Below are 21,178 nucleotides of genomic sequence, written 5' to 3' on the forward strand. Positions count from 1 at the left end.
ATTTTCATGGACACAGGATGACTTTCCATTCTCCATTTTCCATTCTCAGAACCTCACCCAGGCTCAAAAATAGCTCTCAGATCTTCCAAAAGACCATTTGAGCCCTCTGTACCTGAGAGTCCCATTTCTGCTCTCCAAAAGGTGTTGAACAAGGTAGGGCGAGGATATGGGGCAAGTCCAGACTGGCTGAGGAATTTAAGAGTTTGAGAACTGGCCTACTTCCAGTCCTGGAACAGCTAAATCTGTTACAAACTATTACAACTTCAAATACTCTTTGGGTGAGGATCTGTGTAAATTTAATCTTAAGGTCGGTCACTTCCACCTGATACACAATAACTTCCTTCACTTTAGCCAGGCTTCTTAACCCAGGATCCATAAAATTGGTTTAAAGAAAATGATCACTATTTCAATAGAATTGATTTCCTTTGTTTTCCTGTATTTTATTTTGTGCATTTAAAAACATTATTCTGAGAAGGGGTTCAGAAGCTTCAACCAGACTACCAAAAGGTCTGTGACACAGAACAGGTAAAGACTTCCTGCTTTAGGATATGGATTTGGTCACACAAACCAAAGTCCACTTTATAATCTTTACCATGAAAGCATCTAGGAGTGGGAATCACTATCTTGAGAAATGCCATTGGTGAAGAAAGAAGCCAGTTCTTTGGGTCAACTGATAAGAGCAGAGAGGGAAGTAGAAGTCCAACTGAATAAAGGGAAAGGAAAGAGAAAAGATGAACCAAAGAAATACAGAAAAGAGAAGTTGGAAGGAAATAGATGAGAAAAGAAAGAGCCCCCGGGAGGATAGAAGTGGGACAGGGCATAAAAATCTCAATAAGTGACTATTTCTGACTCTACATAATCTGGTAGGAAAGAAAGAAGGGAGCCAGAGCCAGCAAAGGAAGGGAAAACAGCCGTGGCAGCAGGAGCGGTTTGGCCAGAGGGGGACTGGAGCTGTAACTCAACACCCTTCTTTAGAGAAATCTGTCCTCCTTTCTCCTCCTCCTCCTCCTCCTTCCCCTTTCTCCCTCCCTCTCTGTCTCTCTCCCGCCCTCTTTTCTTCCCTCGTCTCTTAATCCTCAGGACTGACTCCTAGAACAGAGAAAGGGAGAGCTAATGAACCAGAGAGAAGAACTCAACTAAGAAGGAAAGACAGGGATTCTGAGGAAAGGAAGCAAGTGAGGCAGAAAGAAAGGAGGGAAGGGGAGAAGACAAGAGGGGGGTGGAGCATGGCCTTCAAGGAGGATTGGGCTGTCCCCATCTAAGGTCTCCTCCTCCCACCCCCCCCATCTCTCCTCCCTGCCACAGGGACGTGGATTCTGTGTGTGTGTGTGTGTGTGTGTGTGTGTGTGTGTGTGTGTGTGTGTGTGTGTGTGAGTGTGTCTTTCCTGGAGGATCCCACATGAACCAACCTCCGCCCAGACATCAGGACACCTCTCTGGTATTTTTGTTCTTCCTTCGCCGGTTGCTGTTCTTTTCTTTAGCAGAAACACTTTGGAGTTTGGGATGAACTGTCCCCAGAGCTCTGGCCCTCAAGGAAATCAGATACTGAACCCTGACTCTGACAGGAAGGAGAATCACTGCTAAGAGTGAATGGGAGATCTTCGGAGGTGGCAGAGTGGAGGGGGAGCGGGCAGGGGTACATGGATTGATGATTGTGAGGTTCGGGGGTATTTGGTTGCCAGCTGGCCATGAGGATGGTGTTTAAGATTGGAAGGAAGTTTGTAAAGTCGGACCACTGTGACCATGTCTATTTGACCCAGAGAGTGAGGTGGTAAGTGTGCCCCAGTCCCTGTGAATTTGTGTTTGTGTATGTGAAAGGGCAAGTGCCAAGCCAACCTGCATTCCTTAAGTCTCTGTCATTTATTGGGGCACAAGGTGGGCTGACCTGAGTGAGTAGAGTGTGTTAGGATGAGCTTGGGCTCCTGAGATGGAATTTTCTATGCCTGTCTGAGGGGGACATTCAATCACTCAAGGAACTCTTTGGAATTTGGGATCATCCAAATCTTCTAGTTCCCCCCCCACCCCAACCCCCATTTTTTGTGAGGTCCCTGGCTGTGGTTCTAGAAGGATTTCGCAATCTCCAGAGAGTCTGAAGCTCCTTGGCTCTCACTCTTTGGATCCCTGTTCTCTCTCTCTCTCTCTCTCTCTCTCTCTCTCTCTCTCTCTCTCTCTCTCTCCCCCAGCTTTTCCATTCCCGCCATCCCTCCCATCCCTCTCCCAGGGCTGTTGTAAACCACATCCCTGAGAAACTTTTATAAAAGTTCCTCTGCCCTCAGGTGCCAAGAGCAGGCCTGGTTCAAATTTAGCTACCTACCCAGCCAAACAACCCAAGGATCCTCCCCACCCTGAGCCCTGCCCCTGGAGTGGCCTCGGAGACAGGAGCTGCGCCCAACCCTCGCTTCTCGTCCTTTGCTAACTGCGGCCCCAGAGCCTCCCCCAGCTCTCTGACATGTGGTATGGACGCCAGGAATCAAGCTTCATGAGCCAGGGTCTTAGGGACCCTTTCCCTTGACTCTCCACCTCCAAGGCAGTGTTGGGGGGTAAGAAGTTGTTGGCACCCTTGAAGAAATCTCAGCCCTGCACTGGTCCAAAGGGCACCCTCTCAGGTCAGGGGCTTGCTGGGTCTGCTTTCTCCTCCTCCCACCTCAGCTCCGGCCACTGCTCAGCCTCCCCAGACTGGGGACCACCTCTCCCCATGTGAAGGGGCTGGCACTGGGGCCCAGATCATCATGTTGGGAGCCTCCTGCTGAAGTCTGCTCAGAACCCAAAGCCAGTCCCAAAGAAGAGGAGGAAAGGGCAGGCAACTGGGACCATGGCTGTGTCGGTGAGTCCTAGTCTGGGGTGACAAGAGCAGGGGATGTTTGGGAAGAAGAGAGAAAAATTCTAAAGCCTCTTCTAGTTTTCTTTTCTTTTTCCTCTTTCTGCCCTTTGTGCTTCTGGTCATTCCCTCACCCCATCCCCCTTTTACTTCTGCCCCTTTCGTTTTCTCTGTGTCTTCCTGGCTTTTTTTAAGTTTCTCTCTCCTGCTGCCCTTCCTTTTCTTTTATGCCTCCTTTTCTTTCTTTTTTGGTCTCTCCCTCCCCCACCCCCCCCACACTTGTGTTCCTCTACTTTTCTTCCCTGAGATGGCTCCTGTGATGTGTGGGGAGAGAGAGGGCAAAGGATGAAGGCAAAAATCCTTCGGGCTTTTTTTAGGAACAGGACAGATGGCCAGTGGCAGCTCCCAAAGAACAGAGCATTGGGAAGTCGGGGAAAGGGAGGAGGGGAGGGGGGCAACCTGCAGAGACAGAGTAAAAACTGAGGGAGTAAAGGGGGACCTGAAGGACTCCCACTGGGAGGGAAGAAAGTGAAAGGAGCAAATGGACAGGAGGCAAGAGAAGGAGCCTAAAAGAAAGAAAAACAGGGGTGAGGGAGAGAGATGATGTCAGTAGAGCCTCAGGCCACTTTCCAGGGACTGGAGGTTGGGGACAAAGGGAGGAGACAGCTGGCAGAATGGGATTTCGGGAGGGGGGACTCTCAGGGAGCACATGGCTGTTTGCCACCCCCCATTAAACAAGCCTCCTAGGCGGGGTGTGCAGAGAGGGAGCTATTCCCCACAAGTCAGCTGGGGGGGACCCAATAGGGGGGCAGGGAGAGCAAGGGAAACCCCACCCCTTCATCAACCAATCAATCAGCAATTATATATTGTTCCCAGTACTGGGCTTCATCCCCACTGGCCAGATTCCAGAGGGTGAAAGACTCTCGTCTTCTGCCCTGCCCCAAGCCTCTATCCAAATATAAAAAAGCCCCTCCTTTCTCTCTGGAGACCCCTATATTCTGAAATCAATTCTGTAGCTTTTCCAGTGCCCTTTCACCAGAACCTCCCCCACCAATCCAGAGATATTTTGAGTAAATTTTTTATTAAAAGTAGTGCCCAGGGAGGACATAGTCTTGGTCCTAGTCTTGGCCCCATTTTCCTGAGCCCTGGGAAACTAGGGAAAGTTGGAGAGCCTCTGGATCTCTGCGCCAGGCAAGGGCCCTACCAAAAGCATCAGAGGATCCTTCCATCTATGATCAATGCAGAGCCATCAGGTCAGAAGCCAGTGCCCTCCAATCCACCAAGGAAAGTCTTCTCAGGCTCTAAAGATAAAAGACTCCTAGGATCCACTCTTGGGTTACTCCATGGCCCTTCTCCTTTTAAAATTTTATTTTCTTGATTTGTAAAGTGGAGAAAAGAATTCAAATATCTTATGTGAGCTTCACAATAACCCTGGAAGTGGTTTAGTCAACTTTACAGCTGAGTAAACTGAGGCAGGCAGAAGTGACTTGTTCAGGGTCAAACAGTTAATTGTGTCTGAGTTTCAGATCTGATCTTGTCTTCCTGACTCCTGACCCAGGGCTCTGTACATTAGGACACCAAGCTGCTTCCTGTACACTAGATCACACGTGAAGTCAGAAGCCCTAGGTCAAAAACCTGATTCTACATTTTTTATCTATTTGATCATGAGCAAACTGATTAGCCTCTCATGGATAGATGCTATATAGGAATTGAGTTAAGCTTTGATTCTTCCCAATCTGTATGGGGAGAATATTTCTATTTTTGTTCTTATTATATCTTTGAAGTAAATATTTCTTTTTAAGATCTAATCTTTGAAGTGGAACTTGGGTGCTTGGACCCCTAAAATTGGAAGAATTTAGTAGTCAATGACAGGGATGAGAGGGGGCCCTAACCCCTTTAAGAGTACCCTAGAATCCTAGGTTAGAGGTGAAAAGTAAAATACCTGGCTCTCAGACAGCAGGGGGGCCACAGAATCGATCATATACTGGGAGTGATGATACTTAGGCTACCATTTCACAGGACTGTTATAGGAATCTGGATTAAATTCTGGTTTAGTTAGTTATCCAGGTGATCTTGAGAACCTTTGCTTAATCTTACTAAGCCTCAGTTTCCTCATCTGTAAAATAGGGAGTTTGAACTAGAAGATGACTATTTCAGTGCTAATTCCTATGGTCTTATATGTAAGTTTATCATTACTATTTTCATGAGAAGATTCAAATAGATTCTGCCTAGTTTGAAGGAGAATATTGGTAATAAAATCCTTTCTCCCTTCCTCTCTTTCCTCCCCTACCAAGGCCCAGCTGGCCAGGGCCCTCTATGACAACACAGCAGAATCTCCAGAGGAACTGTCCTTCAAACGTGGGGATGTACTCCGAGTGCTACAAGGGGAGGGGGCTGGGGGGCTGCAGGGTTGGTGTCTCTGCTCCCTCCATGGTCAGCAAGGGATCGTGCCTGCTAACAGAGTGAAGCTTCTGCCCACTGGCCCCAGCCCTGAGGCCAACCTTTACCAGGTGCCTCCTCCTCACCAGAGCACATTGGATCCAGTGCTTGGACCTGGTCACGTGGAACAGGAGGTAAATCCAAGGCTAGAAGATGACTTTCCTCCCTCCTCAACCTTAGCTTGAAGACCTAAACCAATCCATTCCCTTGGACCTTCCCAGGCAGTGCCCCAAGTTCTGTCTATATCATGCCCTCCCTGATCCCCAAAATTTAAAATGCTCTTTCCTTACACGCCTTCACTCCCCATCTTACTTACACTCTTTTCTCTGACTTGCACTAATTTCTTTAGCTTCCCCTATCAGACTGAAGACATAGAGAGTATGGTAGTATGATAGAAAGAGTATTGAGAACCAACAGAACACAGCTCTGACACATTAGCTGTGTGATCTGGGGAAAGTCAACTAATCTCAATGGCCTTGGTTTCTTCTTTTGTAAAATGAGGAGACAGTTGGTCAATAAAACATTTATTCAAATCAACTATTGTCAGGCTATATGCTAAGCAATGTGGATTTAAAAAGTGCCTGCCTTCAAGTTGCTTACACTCTAATAAGTGAGATGACAAACAAATCAATATTTACTAACAAGCTAGATTGAGGAATATGAATAGGAAATGATTAAGGGAGGAAAAGCAGTAGGATCAAGAGGTGCTAGGAAAGGCATTCTGTAGAAGACTTATTAGTTAGGATTTAAAGAAGCCAGGAAAGTCAAAGAAGATGGAGATGAGAGAGGATCCTGGGAATAAGGGACAGCCTTGACCAACAGCTTGGCTATGGGGTGTGAGAGAGAAGGGCAACTTCTAGGTTGTGAGTCTGAGGGACCAGAAGGATGGTGGTGCCCTTGTCTGTATAGGGAAGTTAGGGGGTGGCTGGAGGGTTTATCAGAGGAGATGATGATTTCATTTTTGGACATGCTGAGTTTTAGAAAACCAACCCCATCACTTTATAGGTAAGTAAATTGAGGACTTGGAAGGTTAAATGAATTACATAAGATAGCAAAGGGTTTTGAAGGCAGCTTCTCTTACTTGCTGCACCCTGGCTCTTTATACTATTTGACTTGAGACCATAGTATAATTTCCTTATTCCCTACCCTACAAGTCCTGTTGACTCATGCCATACCTGCCATTCATTTAGGTATATGTGATACCCCCACCACCTCGACCCTGTTCTGCCCCAAGACCCTCATCTGGATCCTGCCCATCATCCCCAGATTCCATCTACAAAGTCCCCAGAAGCAGTGGGACACAAGTAGATGCCCCTGGAGATACTCAAGAGGTAAGGATGAAGAAATTAGAAAACTGGAGGGCAGTTAGGTGGTACAGTCGATAGGACAGCTGGAGACAGGAGGACTCTATTTCAAATCCTGCCTCAAACAGCTGTGTGACCTTGGGCAAGTCACTTAACCCCATTGCCTCCCCTACAAACACACAAAATAACAAACCAACCATCAAAAAAGCTAGAAAACTGGGGGACTGCCTAAGGAGAAGTACAGGAATAGCACTGGGAAGGGAAGGAAGGGAACATGGGATAGGGAGAAGGTTATCTGCCTAAGTTTGAAGACTGCAAGGATATTTCTTAGAGATGGAGCCAGAGAGAGTACAAAGCCTTGTTCTGAGTCTCACTGATCCTAGCTCTTTTTCTCCTTTCAGGTTTATGATGTACCCCCCACTGCACTTCGAATTCCCCCCAATGATCCCTATGATTCCCCATTTCCTTTTCCCCGTCCCCTAGCCCGAGCATCCACTCAGCTCTCTGGGGGAGATGATGCTCCCTATGATGTACCCCCAGCGCTGAAGCCATCTCCTGAACCTGACCTGGAGTGGGAAGGGGGCCGGGAACCAGAGCCTCCCCTCTATGCAGCCCCCTCCAACCTGAAGCGGGCATCAGCCTTGCTCAATTTGTACGAGGCACCAGAAGAGCTTCTGGCAGAGGGCACTTCCACCAGCAGTGATGAAGCTATCTATGATGTGCCCCTGCTCGGCCCTGAGGAACCACTGCCTTCTGGACCTCCTAGTCCCCCTGTCTCCAATCCTGCCCCGAATGATCTAGAGACCCTTGCCCTGCTCCTGGCCCGGAGTCCACCTCCACCTCCTCGGCCCAGGCTCCCCTCTACTGAGAGTCTATCCCGCCGTCCATTGCCTGCCCTGCCTGTCCAGGAACTCTCGGTCCCATCTCCCGTCCCTTCTCCTGCCTCTGGCCGAAAAGGCAGCATCCAGGATCGACCACTGCCCCCACCACCTCCCCGCCTGCCCAGCTACATGGGACTCAAAATTGAGGGAGATGAGGAAGGACGAGGGGGTGATGCAGGGGCAGGGACTACAGACCACCACAATGAGTATGAGGGCATCCCTCTGGGCGAGGAGTATGACTACGTTCATCTCAAGGTGAGCACAACCTCCAAGCACTGATCCTTCACTGTTCAAATGTTCAGATCTCAAAAGAAACAGAAAAATAAGGAAGTAAAGTGGAAGTAACAGTCAGAAAATTCTCTTAGATTCTTAGTGACATTTCATTGGTGGATTGTTTTTTCCTTAGGGAGTTTAGGGAGAAGAATTGATTTCATCAGTTTAGAGAACTTCCAACTCACCACCCCCAGTGACAGATTTGTGCCTAGAAAGCTGAGTTTAATAGGTTTATCCCATGGTCATCCCATAGGTATGGAAACACTTGACTCCAAAACTAGTTTTCTATCCATTGCACCATGTAACCTCTCTGTAGACTCTGCCTAGTTCTAGGGGTCACCTCTGTTGCCAAGTTTCAGCTCTTGAGCCCTAAATGTCCTAATCCAATACTGTAATTTTCATCCAAATATCAAATTTCTGTCCCTAAATTCAACCTGTGCCCCATTAACACTTCTGACCTACCTTTCTGGGACACAGGGAAAGCATCTTATGGAACCTTAGATAATCACTTCATTTTCTCTGGATTTTTTTTCCTCATTTCTAAAATGGGGGGGACGGGGTAGTGAAGGGAAAGATGGTGGGGTTGGAGGAAGTAATAAGGATTAGATGAGTTCTAAGATCTCTTCCAGATTTAAATGGATCTTATGCCTCCGAATCATTCTAGGAAAAAATTGTCAGATGATGCAAATCCTCATCATTTATGTAAGGTGCTTTGCACAACCTTAAGGCAAATGATGATGCTGTAAAAACTAAAAGAAAGGGGTAAACTAGTCAGCTCGACAGTCTAAGGAAGGAATAAAGGACCTAATCAGACTTCCCCTCCCCCCTTCACTGACACACTGGGTCCCCTCCTGCAGGGGATGGAAAGAATCCAAGGGTCTGATCCTCTGGATGGGGCTACACCTGGGGACCCTGAGTCGATGATGCTTCGAGAGAGGCTGCTACCAGAAGAGCAGGTAAAATGCTCCTGGGTGTGAGTAGGGAGCCTTGGGAGACTCCTGGGGAAGGGGGTAATAATTTGGAAAAGGAAACCAAAGCTCAAGGAGAAAATTAAAATTTCAAGGGAAAGATTGAAAACTCTGGGGGTAGCCAGGTGGCACATTGGACCTGGAATCAGGAGGACCTGAATTCAAATCTGACCTCAGATGCTTAATAATTGCCTAGCTGTGTGGCCTTGGGCAAGCCACTTAACTCCCTTGCGAGAGAGAGAGAGAGAGAGAGAGAGAGAGAGAGAGAGAGAGAGAGAGAGAGAGAAGGAAGAAAGGAAGGAAGGAAGATCAAAAACTCAGGAAGATGTTTGAATGGGAGCTGTAAAGTCAGGATTCAAGGGAATGATATTAGAATTAAGGAGAAAAGAATTAGAACTTGAGGAAGAAATGTCCAAAGGATTAGAATTCAGGAGATTAAAATTTAGAGAAAGGGGATCAACTTTGATAACAGGCAGAAAATTAGGCAGCCACAGAAATAGCAGCAGATAGGAAGTCAGGAGAACTGACTTCTAATTCTATCCATCACTGTGAGTAACTATGGGGCAGTCATTTATCTTTCTGTGCCCTTTACCTGTAAATTTATGAGGGTGAACTGAATAACTTCTCACTCAGAGATAAATACTAAGGGAAGGGACTGTAAAGTGTAAAGGGGGAAATGCTCATATAGGGGAAAATTCTGTTAGCTACAGCTAAGGGTGCGGGCTTTGGCATAGCTTCCCTAGTAATGCTCCTTCTCCTCCCCACAGGAGACCCCAGCCCCAGGGGAGCCCCTGGATCTGCCTTCAGGTGACCTGCAGCTATTACACTTCTATGCTGGGCAGTGCCAGAGCCATTATTCAGCTTTGCAGGCAGCTGTGGCAGCCCTGCTGGCTAGTATGAGAGCCAACCATCCCCCTCGCCTCTTTGTCCCCCACAGCAAACGAGTGGTAGTAGCAGCCCACCGGCTGGTATTTGTAGGGGACACACTGGGACGGTTGGCTGCATCAGCTCCTTTGCGGGCCCAGGTTGGCACCGCCGGGGCTGCTCTGGGTCAGGCACTACGGGCAGCTGTGCTGGCTGTTAAGGGTGCCGCCCTAGGTTACCCCTCAGGTCCTGCTGCCCGAGAGATGGCCCAGCGGGTTGCTGAGCTGGCTGGGCAGGCATCGCAATTCACCACCCTGCTCAGTGGCCTAGCACCCTAAGCAGCCTACCACCCTATCTGCTGGACACCCTCCTTACCTTTCCCTACACCCCCCACCAATTCCAATCCAACCTAGAACTCCCTCCCCTGCCTGAAATGACTTCTCCTTCCCTGTCTTCTGGAGACCTCAGGGAGGTCTTTGATCCTTTTCATTCCCTCTGACCATCTCATTCTCCCTTATATCTCCACTGTACATTCTCCTTCTCAATATCCTCCTTCAGCAGCTTTTTGTACGAGCCATTTTATATAAATTATTTATATTTAATATTATTCCCCAAATTGTTAGGGGAGAGAAGAGGAGGCACATGGCCCACCATAGTGGAGGGGGTGGAGATTTCTCATCCTGACCCCTTTTTGAGCATTCAGTCCCTTACTTTCCCTAGCTCAGCTTCAAGAAGAAAAAACACACGGTAAAGGCAAAATTCCTTTGGGGAAGCCACTCCCTTGCATCCTGTGGTAAGGGTGAGCTCAGGACCCTCTGCACCTCCAAGGAAGATGGTGAGGTGAGGATGAAGCAAGGACCCTGAGCCCCAAGCTTAGACCACTGGGAAGTCGGTGAAGCCGGAAATCTGGAACTGAATGTGGGATCACGGGCAAGGCCCCTGAGAATACTGTGGGGGGTGAGGGGGAAGGCAGAGAGCATCATAAACTGGAACTGTGCACCTCAATAAAACCTGCTCTTTGTCAACCATGTCTGTGCTTGTCTGCCTTTGTGCTGACTAGTAAGCTATGTGGGGGAAGAGAAGCCCTTACTCTCAAAAAATTGTACTTGAGAATGGGGACAGACTTATGGACTGGTGTGAGGGAAGACAAACACAATCAAAGGATGAGGAAATAGAAGCCTGTTAAATAAATGAAGCAATGTGGAAAGAGTGCCAATTTTGTAGTCAAAGGTCTTGGGTTTGAGTCCGAGCTCTGGCACTTTCTGATGGTGTAGCCTCAGGCATTCCTGGGCTTCAGTTCTTTCTTCTGTCAAATGGAAGTGGGGAGGGGAAAATGAGATGGCCTCTGAGATCCCTTACAATAACCATAGAACAAATGTGGAAAGGATGTTAGAGTGAATTGCACTTCTTTCTTGGGATTGTTTAATAATGCAATAATTTCCAACATTCCTCATGGTTCTTTCCCTTGAAATATGAGGGTATGAGGGTCCCCTTTTTGCCAAGGCTTTTTCTCAGGGATAGGAGAGTGTTAAAGGTTAATGGATCTGGAGCTGAGAGGGAGATCAGAAGATGACATGTGTTCCACTACACACACATACACACACACACACACACACACACACACACACACACACACACAAGCATGCTCACATACACCAGAAAGGTGACAAACTAGCTGGGGGTGGCAAGACTAGGCTTTAAAGCCGGAGCCTCTAGCTTTGCCCATGACGAGTGCTACAGAGGAGTGAGGCACTGGAAGCCTCTGGCATCTAGAGAACAAGCTGGCTGAGCACCTCTGATGGTGCCCAACTCCCCCTTTTCTGGCTTCCCGATGAGGTGGTTTCCATGCCTTGAGGCCACTCAGGAGCAGGGCGGATAGAATGAGATTCCCTCCCTCAGAGGGTGAGTCCAGGAGGACCCGGGAAGGGGAGGAGAGTCTAAAGGAAGGGGAGGAGAGAAAAAGGAGCACCGAGCTAGAGAAAGGAAGGGGGGGTAGGGTGGGAAACCTAGCAAAGCCGTGGAGTGAGGGCCGGGCAGAGGGCCGGGGCAATCAATAGCAGGGAGGGAGGAAGGAGGCGGGAGACTGGGCCAAAGGAAGGGAAAGAAGAGAAGGGGCGGGGAGGGGAGAGGAGCCCCCCCCCCCATCAACCAAGTCACAGCAGTAGGCCCTGGCTCCCTGGCCACCAGGACCCCCTCGCCCCATGGGGGGAGCAGCAACGTCGCTAGGGCCATAGAGACCCTAGCCAGCCCCAGAGGGGTGAGTGACTGATTCCAAAAGATTCATAGATCTCACCTACCCCCTATCCCTCCATCTCCCCGCTCCACCCCTCCTCTTATCTCCCTCGTCATTCTTCATCCCTCCCCTTCCTCCTATTTTTTCTCTCTTGTTCCCTACAGGTTGGGTCCTTCCTCGCCCCAGGGTGAATGGAGCCTCGGGAGGGAGAGGGGGAGGGGGAAGGGGGACCAGCGGCGCCTGATGCATTGGGGAGCAGCCTGTCCCTGGCAGCCCCCATAGGGCCCCCCAGCTTCGAGTCACTACTCTCGCAGGTGGGGGTAGTGGGGCGGGCCCAGCAGGTGCAACTGGGGTTGAGCTGCCTGCCCCTGCTATTCGTGGCCCTGGGTCTGGCCTCAGACCCCATCCTCACGCTGGTGCCACCCCTGAGATGCCACCAGGTCAATGCCTCAGGGTGGGAGCCATCCCTCAACACCAGCGAAGAGGCCTGCTCCCCGCCCCCACCCAACAGCACCCGATGCCCCCATGGCTGGGACTACAGTGGTCTCCCTGTCCTTACCAGCAACATGGTCACTCAGGTGAGGGTAAGGGATTAGGAGCGGAGAGGAAAAGGACTTTGGAACTGGTCTGGGGAAGTTCCTGCCTTCTGCATCCCAGCAAACCTTTCTCTCCCCCTCCACAGTGGGATCTAGTCTGTGAAAGGGGCTGGGAGGTAACTCTGGAGCAGATTCTCTTCCTCTTGGGCTTTGCCTGTGGCTACCTAGGTCTGGGCCATCCTACAGACAGGTATGTATGTCTAGGGCAGGAGTGCATTGCACTAAGGGACTAGTCTAAGGAGAAAGTGAGTTAAGAGAAGTCAGGATTGAAAGATATGAAGGGAAGTGGAGCTAGGGGAACTAGGAGCTCTGAAAAGAGTGTGACTGGGGTAGCCTACCATTAGAAGACTAGTCTCTAGTTCTTAGGGTTTCTAGGTTCATGTTGATCTGTAGCCCCATTAGGTTGTGCCATGGCACACCAATCTGAATCTAAACAATTCAGTGGGACTGACCTTGGTTTGGGGATGAGGGAGAAGGTTGTGGGATACTGTGATGGACGTCTTCCCTTTTCTCTAGGGTAGGACGTCGAGGGGTTGTGCTGCTGGCCTTGGGGCTGGCAGGACCCTGTGGGGTTGGAGGGGCTGCAGCTGGCTCCCCACCTGGTCTTACTGCTCTCCGATTCCTTCTGGGCTTCATGTTAGCTGGGGCCGACCTTGGCCTCTATCTGACCCGTGAGTATAGCTCCTTTGGTCCCTGCCCTTTGCTGCTTCTCTCTGGTGATCCCCCTAACCTTACCTTGTCCTTCACCCTACTTCCACCTCCTACCCTCCTCAACTTCCTTCCATATCTCTCATCTCATTCAATTAGCAGCCTCACAGATGCATGGAACGGTATGGAATGCTAGAGCCCCTGGACATTTTCTAGATATGCCACCTCATTTTACAGATGAGGGAACTGAGGCTTAGAAATGTAAATCCACTTATCCAAGGTCAGCTAGTACCAAAGCAAAAACTAGAACCCTAGTCTCCTGACTCTCTTTCCAATGCTCTTTTCATTGAATGCCAACCCAGAATCATTGACTGCCCTTGTATTCCAGATCCCTCATGTACTCTAGTGCCTCTGTCTCCTCTCTTCCTCTTCCCACTGCACCTTCTCCATTCCCACATCTTTTTCTTTAATATTGTTCACCTATTTCTTCTGGACCTGCCCTTGCCATGTCCCCAGGCCTGGAGTTATGTGAACCATCCCAGAGGCTCCGGGCAGTCCTGGCCGGAGAGCTGATGGGAGTAGTGGGACAGTTTCTGCTCCTGGGCCTGGCTCTGGCCTGCAAGGACTGGAGACTTCTACTCAGATTGATCACAGCTCCCTGTATTCTCTTCTTGCTCTATGGGTCAGTACCCTCCCCCCACATTCTCTACCAGCTAACCCATAGACTTAAGGACTTCTTCCCTGACCCCAATTCAATTGCTCATTCTGCTACTATCACTGCCATTGAGGTCTCATTCCTCTCCTCAGAATCCTGCTCCCAAAGCACCGCCTTACCTTCCCAGCCATCGGAACTTCATTTTCCCCAAAACTAGCAAAGGAGGTCCCCAGGATAGGGAATCCCAACCATGGAGAAGCCTTCACCATGACCAGAATTCATTTCTCCTTCCCTCCCTCCTCCATGATCTTCTTCCCCTGCCTGTCTAGATGGCCAGGTCTTTTCCTAGAGTCTTCAAGATGGTTGTTGGTATCTCGTCGGACAACAGAGGCCCAAGCTGTGTTGAGGGTTCTGGCTCAAAGGAACAGACCTCAGGGGGAGCCACTAGGGGATGAAGCTGAAGAAGCCCTCCGAGGTGAGAACCCAGGGAAGAAGACTGGAAAGCTTTTAGCTGGTGAATAAGTTCTAAGTGTGTGTACATGTAGGTGACTCACAGTATGCAGACTTGAGGACTGGGCAGGGAAGACCCCCTACTGCCTCAGAGAGGCCTCCCCCTCCAAAACAGGACCCCATATCTCACAGGATATTCTGGCTATAGGCACCCCCCCCCATGTGTGTAAGATTCGGCAAGTACCCACATAACCACTTTGATTTCTGAAGGATGCTTCCCTCTTTGCAACCCTTCCTAAGATCTGGAGAACACTTGTCCCCTTCCTGCAACTACCCAGATCTCCTTCTCAGCCTTGCTGAGCTGTCGCAACATCTGGAAAAACCTGCTTATCCTGGGCTTCACCACGTGAGCATTGAACTAAGTGGACAGGGGTGGTAGATGGTGAACAGGACTAATATATAGATCTAACTGGCACCAAGGTTAGGATGTGGGAATGGATGGAGACCATTTAAACCAGTGGGCTAGACATTAGGAATTCCACTTGGGATTTATAGTCTGAGGTCTGGGAAACTAAAGTTATGAATTCCAACAGAGATGAGGTGCTGTGGGCTAAAGACTCAAGGTCTTTCCATTTGTCTCACCCCTACAGCTTCATTGCCCATGGGATTAGGCATTGCTACCAGCTTGTGGGAGGAGGAGTGGGACGAAAGTCCCAGGTCGACTTCAACCTGTATTTCCTGCTGGCTAGTGGCACAGCAGGCTTGGCCTGTGTCTTCCTGGGGGTTACCGTTGACCGTTTCGGCCGCCGGGGCATCCTGCTGCTCACTATGACCCTGACTGGCATTGCCTCTCTTGTGCTGTTGGGCCTGAGAGATTGTGAGCATCCCAGAGCCATAACCTCTGTCTCTTCTTCTTCTTCTTCTTCTTCTTCTTCTTCTTCTTCTTCTTATAGGGGTTCCATTCCTTTTCTGGGGAACCTTAGGCTATGACCCTATCAGATAAATAAATCTCATGATCCTTTGCAGTACCAATTTCTCTAAAGTATAAACACTGTCCCATTGTATTTCTTCCTATCATCTTTTCTCTCACCAATCCCATGCTATTTGTGCAAAGATACTGAAATAATTTTTGGAATCTTGCCCAATAAATACCCAATAAATGAAAGAGTCAAGACTAGAGGACCTCAGAAACACTATGGGCTGAGTGGTCAATATTGATCCTACCTCACTGGACTTTCTGGTTCTGACTCTTCTTCCCTTTCTTTTTGGTAGATCTGAATGATGTGGCTGTCACCACATTTTCGGTGCTTGGACTCTTCTTTTCCCATGCTGCTGGTGTCCTTAGCATCCTTCTTGCTGCAGAGGTCATCCCTACAACAGTCCGGTGAGAATGAGGGGTGGGACTCTGGTGGGAATGGGTCATCTCCAGGCTAGTGCTAAGGGAGTTAGGGGCAAGAACCAATCCAGTCAGTGGATGGAATGCTGGCCCTAAAGTCAGGAAGACTTGAATTCAAGGCTTGTCCCAGAAACTTATTAGATCTTGGGTAAATCACCTTTCTCAGTCTTGATTTTACCTTCTGTTAAAAAAAAATGCTGATAATACTATTTCAGGGTATTATTTTGACAATCAAATGAAATAATATGTGTAAGGCACTTTGCAAACTTTTAAAGCATTGTATAAATGTTGACTATTTTTCTTAATATTGATATTATTAGGCAGGAAGGAGACAAAGTGGGTAGACTCTAAATTGATAAGAGGAAGTTACTATTTGGGTCAGAATTGGGGTCTTGGGGCAGCTAGGTGGTGCAGTGGATAGAGTACGAGCCCTGGAGTTAGGAGTACCTGAGTTCAAATCTAGCCTCAGACACCTAATAATTACCTAGCTGTGTGGCCTTGGGTGAGCCACTTAACCCCCATTGCCTTGCAAAAACTAAAAAAAAAAAAAAAAAAAAAAATAATTGGGGGTCTTCAGGCTGGCTGAGTCTTGAGTTTCATTTTCCCCCTTCTCCAGGGGCCGAGGCTTGGGCCTGATCCTGGCCCTAGGGGCTCTAGGCCAGTTGAGTGGTCCAGTTCAGAGGCTCCATGCTGGTCGAGGTGCCTTCTTACAGCATGTGGTCTTGGCAGCCTGTGCTCTTCTCTGCATCCTCAGCATCATGCTGCTGCCAGAGAGCAAACGCAAGGCCCTTCCAGAGGCCCTGAGGGATGGGGAGCTCTGCCGTCGGCCCTCCTTGCTAAGGCCACCCCCTCCAACCCGTTGTGACCATGTCCCACTGCTTGCCACGCCAACGCCTGCCCTCTGAGCACCACCGGGGCGGGGGGGGAGATGTGGACAGGAGAATGAAGGGCACTGCTTTTTGAGATGCAAAGAGTTGACAGATGTGGTGAAGGATATGAGAAACACCACAGCATGCTGTGCTGGTTATGGGAAGGCCAAGCCACGCCAAGAGTGTACCCACGAGGGAAGTCTGGCCATGGACATGAAGGAAGTTGAGCAAATCTCAACTAATAGGAAGATGGATTATAACAAGAAGACGACATGGAAAGTGGAGTTAAGTACATCCCAGTCCATGGGATGCCACATTTAGACAAGAGGAGATCCAAAACCTGCTTCACTTACTCCTCCCTGCCATTTCAAGGTCCCCTTCAAGACTAGTGTCTGGGGAAGGGATCATGGGATCCCCTTGCAGAGGATACAGGTGTGAACTGCAGGATGAACAGCAGGGCTCTCTCTAGTCTCACCCAGGGATACCCAGACCTCACACACTGGGTCTACTACTTATCTTTCAATAAAGAAATTTTAAATGGAAAAACAATAAGGAGCCTGAATTTTCCTCTCTTGGGGTGGAGGTGGGGGGAGACTCTTGCCCTCTACATGATGGTTTTTTGGTTGGGTTTTTTTATTTTTTTGCAACAGGAGGGTATCTCTGCTCTCTTGCCCCCTCTCACTGAGTTCTAGAGAAATAGTGTTGCTACTTTCCTTTAGCATAGTCACTGTCCCATGAGTGGGAACATTTGCCTTCATGGCCTAGAATGTTTCATTTGGGGATCTGTATTCTCCTCAGTTATCTGATCTAAATTACTTCCAAAAAATTTTAGATGCAGGAATGGGAAGCAGCTGCCCAAGCTAGAAGCTGATTCCCAACTTTATGAATTGCTTCATTCATGCAACAAAAATTTATTGAGCCTACTGGGTGTCCTAGGCCCTATGGAAAAATATAAGGACAATGCAGTCTCTGCCCTGAAGGAGCATATTATGATCTGGTTGGGGAGTCAAAATCTAAATAAGAATATCAAGGCTGTATGTATGAAGAGGCAACTCAGAACACTGGCAGCTTGCCTCCAAGCCACCTTAGTCAGACATGAAAAAAAGGATTCCTATTGCATTACCTCCTTGACAACACTGGTGAAGAAAATGCTTGTAAATTATACTGTCCTATGGAAATGTAAGCTATCATAATATTACAAGAGCCATTAAGAGTTTAGAGGAGGAAGAAGGAATCTAAAAGAGAAGGCAGAATAGGATAGTGAGATCAAGTGCTGGACTAGGCAGATGACTGGTTCAAAGGTCCTGAGTTCAAATCCCACTTCTGCAACTGTTTATGTGACCTTATACAAATCCCTTCTCTTTGGATTTCAGTGTTCTCAATAGTAAAAAAGATTAGATGATAGAGGTTTATTTCAGCTCTAAATATATGACCTGTTAATCTATACTAATCAGAACTTTAGAGGCAGAAGGGTCCCATTTCCCCCCCCCTCGTTTTACAGATGGGGAAACTGAGTTCCAGAGAAGTGATTTGCCTAAAGTCACTTAGGCTGAAATGACCTGAAGACTTCACTAGGGATATTTGGAGGGGGCACAGAAGGATGGGTAAAGGGTCTCCATTTGGGTCTTGAAAGTAGGATTTGTTTAAAGACTAAGGGAAAAGTCATTTCCATCATGTGGGCAAAGTATGAAGATAGGCATAAAATAAGCCATAGTATTTTCAGGGTCAGTTATTTCAGTCAAAAGATAGAATGAGCTTTTAAGGAAAGCATAACCCCAGGGTTGCATGAACTAATAAAATCATATATAAGATAGCACTCTGAGATCTTTAGTGGGAAAAAGTCCTATATAATAAATCCAAGGCTATCCCCTAATGGAATGGGAGAACAAATTCCTTTGTAATGCTTCAGTAAAAGGGTAATGCTCTTGAAATCTGGACCAAGAATAGCTGGGATGCATGGTCACCATAAATAAATGAGAAAAGACAGTGGGAGTCAGAATTCAACCAGTAACATTGGGTTATTGGTAATATGGAAATAAGGCACATCCCAGATATACCTTTGGAGGTTCTGTGTAAGCTATTAAAATCATAGACATGAAAGGTCTTTGAGTACTTTGAAAAAAATATAAATCTCAGGCTACTTTATTTGCTAATAAAATTTGGAACAGAATATGCTATTGAGTACTGCAGTAATTTCAAAAGTAATGACAAAAATGAGCTAATTTCCCTATGTAACGTATATATAATTTTCTCAAAAGAACCAGGAAAAGTGCAAAGGAAAGAGACTAAAATGACCAAGGGTTAGAGAAGCTCCTTGCCTGCCCAGAGAGAGACAGAAATATTAGTGGGTATAATGACAAAAATTTAAAATTCTTAGCCTGGAAGAGCTTATGTACTAGAAGGAAAAATAACAGGTACAAAGATAAATTTAAAAATATATACAATTTCAGAGCCTGGAGAAGAGCCTAAAGAAAATGAGGCAAAATTTTTCGTGACATAAGCATGGGTGCTAGCTAAAATCTTAAGAAATAGAGATTGAAGTTTGAAATCACAAGGCTACTAAGCAGTAAAGACATTTGACAAGCATTTACTGTGATCTGTAAAGTTGTACATAGTCATGCATTCAGATGGTAAGGAGCAGATTTTGGAAGAATTAATACTATAGTCGGTTAGGCTAAGACATATTCATATTGCAGATCTAAGAAAAACTTATAAGCAATGGGTAAGGCAAGTAAGCCTGGTACATCAAATCCTTGAGTATTAGAATTTGGCAGGTGTCCCTTTGAACTTTGAAGGAAATTTCTTACATCCAAATAAAAGAAATTGCTAGCTTAGTTCTGCACATTATTGTTTGGGGTTTTTATTCAGGTAACTGGAATTGTACTGACTCAAAACCCAGGTTCAACAAAGGCTAAGATGAATTTATGGACAATAATATTAATCCACAATGGGAGATGTTAGGGATCTCCAAGAGGCATTCTTCACTATCATGGAAATCCACCTGAATGCGCTACCTCGAGGATCTGTAATCTGGCAAGGTTCCCCCTACCTTGCAGTAGTATGCAACCCCTCCAAAACTTAATAGATGGTCTTTTGATAGTTGCTGTGACTAAAAAAAAACCTGGCATTCTGCAGCCACCCTGGAGAAGAGTCTTCTATATTTAGATCAATATTCAGAGAATGTATGTACAGTTATCATTGGGTTCACCCTTCCTTCCCAATTTGGTAAGAACCTGCCAGAACTTTTAAGCTCCATGACCAAGTCTGAACCCTGCCCCTGCACAGCACTGGAGGTCCTGCTGACCCTCTGAGGAGGATTTCAGTAGAGTTCACTCTGATAATACTCTGTAGTTAATATTTGATGTATCAGAAGCATGACCTAATTTGTCCATTTCTCAGACTGGTAGGTGTCACCCTGCATAATGCTGGATCTAGAGGCATGGAGTTCAAATCCAGCCTCAGACTTTTACTAGCTACAATACCCTGGTTGAGTCACTTGTTTTCTCAACTATAAAATAGGGATCATACCACCAGCCTCAGAGTTTATTTTAAAGGCGCTTAGTATCATGCCTGGCTTATTATTTCCTTGCTGCTTCACTTTGCCTCCCCAACTCGTTCTTGGTTTTTCACATAAAAATTACAGCTGGAGCCTGCATTCTCACTCGTTAACAATTTGAAAGAAAGGGGCAGCTAGGTGGGAAGTGGATAGAGCACTGGGCCTGGAGTCAGAAGTAACTGGGTTCAAATCCGGTCTCAGACACATAATTACCTAGCTGTGTGGCCTTGGGCAAGCCACTTAACCCGCATTGCCTTGCAAAAACTTAAAAAATTTGAGAGAAAGAGTGCACTCTTCTATACATTAGTTGCCAGTGACTATTTCATACATGCTCAGTGTACAAAGTAAGGATCCTCTAGGGCTTTCCCCAAAGCCCAGACAGAAACAAGGTGGGAGGCGGCTAGGTGGCACGGTGGATACAGCACTGGCCCTGGAGTCAGGAGTACCTGGGTTCAAATCCGGTCTCAAACACTTAATAATTACCTAGCTGTGTGGCCTTGGGCAAGCCACTTAACCCCATTTGCCCTGCAAAAAAAAAAAGTTGGAAAGAGGTAGAACTGGACAGGCTACCCTCCTGTCTCTGTGAGGGAGCCTCACAGACAACTTGATATATTCCAAATAGCTCTCACTTTCAGAAACTATTAGGCAGGCTGCCCAATGCCCCTTCACTTTCCAAAAAGCCTGGTGGGAATGAGGATGCTAAGGCAGAATCTTGACTCCTAGAAGACAGGATTTTCCTTCATGTTCCTCCTTACCTTCTAACTCATATTTCCCATCTAAAATGGGTATATTGAAGATCTGGAGTAGGAAATCAAGTTTAGGATGGGAATTGACATTGTGGAATAGATTATTTTTGTCTAGCTCCAAAAGGCATTTTGCAGTGGAAACAAACTAATTATATACAGATGAGGAAAGCTACCTTATATTTGAAATGTTACAATAGTTTAAAAATCAAATATAAAAGAATTGCAAAGTTCTCCAATGGAACAGAAAACCAGAACATTTCAAAAGGAGTGGGGAAACAAGTGAATTCAAGACAGAAAATACAAACCTGCTTTAGTGAAGATAGAGCCAAGAAGGTGGTATTGTCAACTAACAGTCAAGGAAGCTCCCACAAGATTCTTAGGATGGGATACTTACTTCTAAGACAACAGGACCATCAAAATGCACGAAAATTTCCTGCCCCCCCCAACCCCAGAGGAAAATAAAGCTTATGTGGCCAGCAAGC

General features: G+C 47.2%; 2 protein-coding genes across 4 annotated transcripts; both read left to right on the top strand.

The window, feature by feature from the left end:
- Nucleotides 1-1,057: 1,057 nt before the first annotated feature.
- EFS (embryonal Fyn-associated substrate) lies at nucleotides 1,058-10,575 on the top strand. Of its 3 annotated transcripts, none has more exons than XM_074234850.1 (7): nucleotides 1,058-1,771; nucleotides 2,277-2,824; nucleotides 5,113-5,391; nucleotides 6,448-6,588; nucleotides 6,963-7,697; nucleotides 8,573-8,671; nucleotides 9,451-10,575. In XM_074234850.1, exons 2-7 carry the CDS (start codon nucleotides 2,813-2,815, stop codon nucleotides 9,883-9,885), a joined length of 1,701 nt encoding a protein of 566 aa, XP_074090951.1. In that variant the 5' UTR covers nucleotides 1,058-1,771; nucleotides 2,277-2,812; the 3' UTR covers nucleotides 9,886-10,575. The 3 variants fall into 3 exon arrangements, with proteins under 3 accessions (XP_074090951.1, XP_074090953.1, XP_074090952.1); XM_074234852.1 differs by having other exon boundaries at nucleotides 2,650-2,824; XM_074234851.1 differs by having other exon boundaries at nucleotides 1,058-1,438.
- Nucleotides 10,576-11,582: 1,007 nt separating this feature from the next.
- SLC22A17 (solute carrier family 22 member 17) lies at nucleotides 11,583-16,935 on the top strand. Its single transcript, XM_074231945.1, has 10 exons — nucleotides 11,583-11,804; nucleotides 11,945-12,358; nucleotides 12,463-12,566; nucleotides 12,893-13,047; nucleotides 13,541-13,706; nucleotides 14,009-14,154; nucleotides 14,430-14,535; nucleotides 14,780-15,006; nucleotides 15,402-15,513; nucleotides 16,142-16,935. The coding sequence occupies exons 2-10, from the start codon at nucleotides 11,972-11,974 to the stop codon at nucleotides 16,428-16,430; spliced, it is 1,692 nt and encodes a 563-aa protein (XP_074088046.1). The 5' UTR covers nucleotides 11,583-11,804; nucleotides 11,945-11,971; the 3' UTR covers nucleotides 16,431-16,935.
- The last annotated feature ends 4,243 nt before the right edge of the window (nucleotides 16,936-21,178 follow it).

This window comes from Macrotis lagotis, chromosome 4 (genome assembly GCF_037893015.1).
Source record: "Macrotis lagotis isolate mMagLag1 chromosome 4, bilby.v1.9.chrom.fasta, whole genome shotgun sequence".
In the NCBI taxonomy this organism is placed as follows: Eukaryota; Metazoa; Chordata; class Mammalia; order Peramelemorphia; family Peramelidae; genus Macrotis; species Macrotis lagotis.

Coding starts and splice junctions, on each gene's coding strand:
- EFS (XM_074234850.1), top strand. Junction 6,589..6,962: donor CCCCTGGAGATACTCAAGAG/GTAAGGATGAAG, acceptor TTCTCCTTTCAG/GTTTATGATGTACCCCCCAC. Junction 8,672..9,450: donor GGCTGCTACCAGAAGAGCAG/GTAAAATGCTCC, acceptor TCCTCCCCACAG/GAGACCCCAGCCCCAGGGGA.
- SLC22A17 (XM_074231945.1), top strand. CDS start 11,972: ATGGAGCCTCGGGAGGGAGAGGGGGAGGGGGAAGGGGGACCAGCGGCG. Junction 12,567..12,892: donor CTGGGCCATCCTACAGACAG/GTATGTATGTCT, acceptor CCTTTTCTCTAG/GGTAGGACGTCGAGGGGTTG. Junction 15,007..15,401: donor GCTGTTGGGCCTGAGAGATT/GTGAGCATCCCA, acceptor TCTTTTTGGTAG/ATCTGAATGATGTGGCTGTC.